The sequence below is a fragment of the Penaeus chinensis genome, chromosome 33 (genome assembly GCF_019202785.1).
Source record: "Penaeus chinensis breed Huanghai No. 1 chromosome 33, ASM1920278v2, whole genome shotgun sequence".
NCBI lineage: Eukaryota > Metazoa > Arthropoda > Malacostraca > Decapoda > Penaeidae > Penaeus > Penaeus chinensis.
Genome location: NC_061851.1, coordinates 10,745,736 through 10,748,235, shown reverse-complemented (window position 1 = coordinate 10,748,235; position 2,500 = coordinate 10,745,736). Strand labels below are relative to the sequence as shown.

The following is a 2,500-nucleotide window of genomic DNA, read 5'->3' as shown; positions in this document are numbered from 1 at the left end:
GTAGGGAGGTAGGTAGGTAGGTAGGTAGGTAGGTAGGTAGGTAGGTAGGTAGGTAGGTAGGTAGGTAGGTAGGTAGGTAGGTAGGTAGGTAGGTAGGTAGGTAGAGGTAGAGGTAGAGGTAGAGGTAGAGGTAGAGGTAGAGGTAGAGGTAGAGGTAGAGGTAGAGGTAGAGGTAGAGGTAGAGGTAGAGGTAGAGGTAGAGAGAGACTTAGCTACAATACATTTGCTTTTACTTGCCCATGACATCAGTAATGACATGTAATTACTCATCAAAGTTCTTATCAAGTCCATGATATATTTTTTCTGGTAAATATTTAAAAGACACCTGCATTAGCTCTAGAAATTAGGCTATTTTCACATAGTTAGAATGTCAGTCTTTTATATGTCAATATAAAGATATTGTGAGCTTTGCTGAATAACCTGGAATGCATCGTCCAACTTGGCAGCAGCATGACCAATGATTGTCGGAACTCTCACACTTCGCACTCCAGGCAGTCCTCAAACCTCCACCCTATACACCCATATTAAATTAACTTTGAGACTGGTTCATCTTATATCTTTTGGATATTTACCTCTACTTTATCCCTAATATGTTCCCCCATTACATGACCTTTTATACATTTTACATAAATCCCTTGAATCTGTAAATGAGAGGCAAAAACCCCACCTTTCATAATGAATAAAAAAATAAGCTTATGCTCATGTAACATGTAATACATTCTTCATTTAACGAAATAAATGACAAAATATAACAAACAAAAATCCTTCACTTAATAATTCACTTGCAAAAACAATAACAACAGAGCTTGATTGTATAGGCCTACGATACGTCAATTTGCAACGACATGAATCACGCCTTACAACGACCCTGTCACTCCCCTCATCCCTTGTTCCTCCTCAATTTCCCCTCACTACCTAACGCATCGTCCCCAAAATAAGGTTCCTTTCCCCTTCTCAGCCCTGTCATTTTCCTCACCTCTGTCTCCTTATTGTTACGGATTCCCCGGACCAAATCGGTGAGGTTCTTGTCAAACATCCTCTCCAGGTTGCCTTTCACCTTGCGCAGCGCCATTTTCTCGCTCTGTCTCTCTTCACCGGCTTCCTCAAAGGTATTTCTCGACAAGGAGTTGTTTTCACAGACAAGGCATCGTCATAAGATCTACATAATTGAGTCCTCGGAAGGCGAAATCCTCCTTCCTGTCACTGGAACCAGATGTTTTCCACTGGCGAGCACAGGGAGTGGGGATGGTCATGTGACGTTGCAACCTTCCCATAATGCTCCATTTTCAACAAAAATCGCTGGTTTACTACCTTTTCTTTGGTTTATGTAGTTATTTGGGTGTAATTCTATGAAATCTTTAAGTGTCTTTGAGGGATGAATAGTCCTTCATGTTATAGACAGTAAAGGTGGATATACTTTTTCTTTTCTTTCTTTTGACAGCTTGTGATTCTCCGGTCCGAGTCTGTCATTCGGATGTAAAACCCTTTCGCAAATACTTATTCGGCTTTTCTGTTCGTGTACATAAATGTTTATATTAATTTTTAAAAATATTTTTCCAACTTATTTACGTATCCACTTATAATTTACCAAATAAAATATATACAATAATCGCCCTCAGTAGTTAGACAATCTTTCATATGAGAAGGGAAGTACCGTCTCATACCACACAAGACTAACAGCGAATTTTAAATAATCTTATTATAGATATGCATATTTTCACGAAGTAAGTGAAAACTAAAACTCATTAAATCAAAATTAAAAGGTGTTCCCCCGTTGAGCACAGGGAGTGGGGAACCAAAACAAATCCATGCTCGACAAGACCACCTTATCACGTTGGTGTGTATTCTTTTATATGTTATTAAAACTATGCAACCTAGATAACTGGAACATCTATGTAGTTGGTAGATGTGAATAGATAATTGTTATACGCGTATTTAGTTGAGCGATATTTATAGATTAAGGAGAGTTTGAGCAAAAACGTTAATATTTATTTGTTGTTCACATGATGAAAGTCTTAGAATGTAAGTTTTTGTGTTAGGACGTTTACCGATACTAAACAACTTTGGTCCTTACAGTTATAAAGTTAGGGAGCCTCCTTGATATTTAATTACTCCATTGGGGAAATTGCTGCATTTGTTATGTGTTACTACCGGAAAATGTTCTTTGTCATTACTAACAAGTCATACATTAGATTGCTCGCAATTTGTCCTGGCCACTTCTAGTATTTTGATTTCAGTCCACGATTGCTAACGGTACTAACCCATGTAGCTGGGTAGTTTGTGAAGTGTCCTTTGATTATTTTTACGGGAGTTTCAAACGCAAGTGCACAGTGTGCAATTCTTGCTCTACCCATGGCAGGGTAGAGCACACGACCGACATGCAGGAGCGCCTAATGCTGAGTCTATCCGATGCCCTCTCCTGCTGTGAATACATGGAGGAGTCTTTGTTTTCCTTGGTGGATGTTGGGGTCAGCAACCCTCCAGGAGGGGTCTGATTTGG

General features: G+C 39.3%; 2 protein-coding genes across 3 annotated transcripts in view; one reads left to right on the top strand and one right to left on the bottom strand.

Annotated features, from left to right (window-relative positions):
• Positions 1–1,242, bottom strand: part of LOC125043398 (AP-3 complex subunit delta-1-like) — a 41,037-nt gene extending 39,795 nt beyond the window's left edge. For both annotated transcript variants that reach the window (XM_047639500.1, XM_047639501.1), the window contains exon 1: positions 977–1,242. In XM_047639500.1, the coding sequence (XP_047495456.1) occupies positions 977–1,072 (96 nt within the window). In that variant the 5' untranslated portion in view covers positions 1,073–1,242. The remainder of the gene's footprint in view (positions 1–976) is intronic.
• Positions 1,243–1,728: 486 nt separating this feature from the next.
• Positions 1,729–2,500, top strand: part of LOC125043197 (nuclear RNA export factor 1-like) — a 6,364-nt gene continuing 5,592 nt past the window's right edge. The window contains exon 1 of the mRNA XM_047639195.1: positions 1,729–1,837. The gene's annotated coding sequence lies outside the window, so the exon portion shown is untranslated. The remainder of the gene's footprint in view (positions 1,838–2,500) is intronic.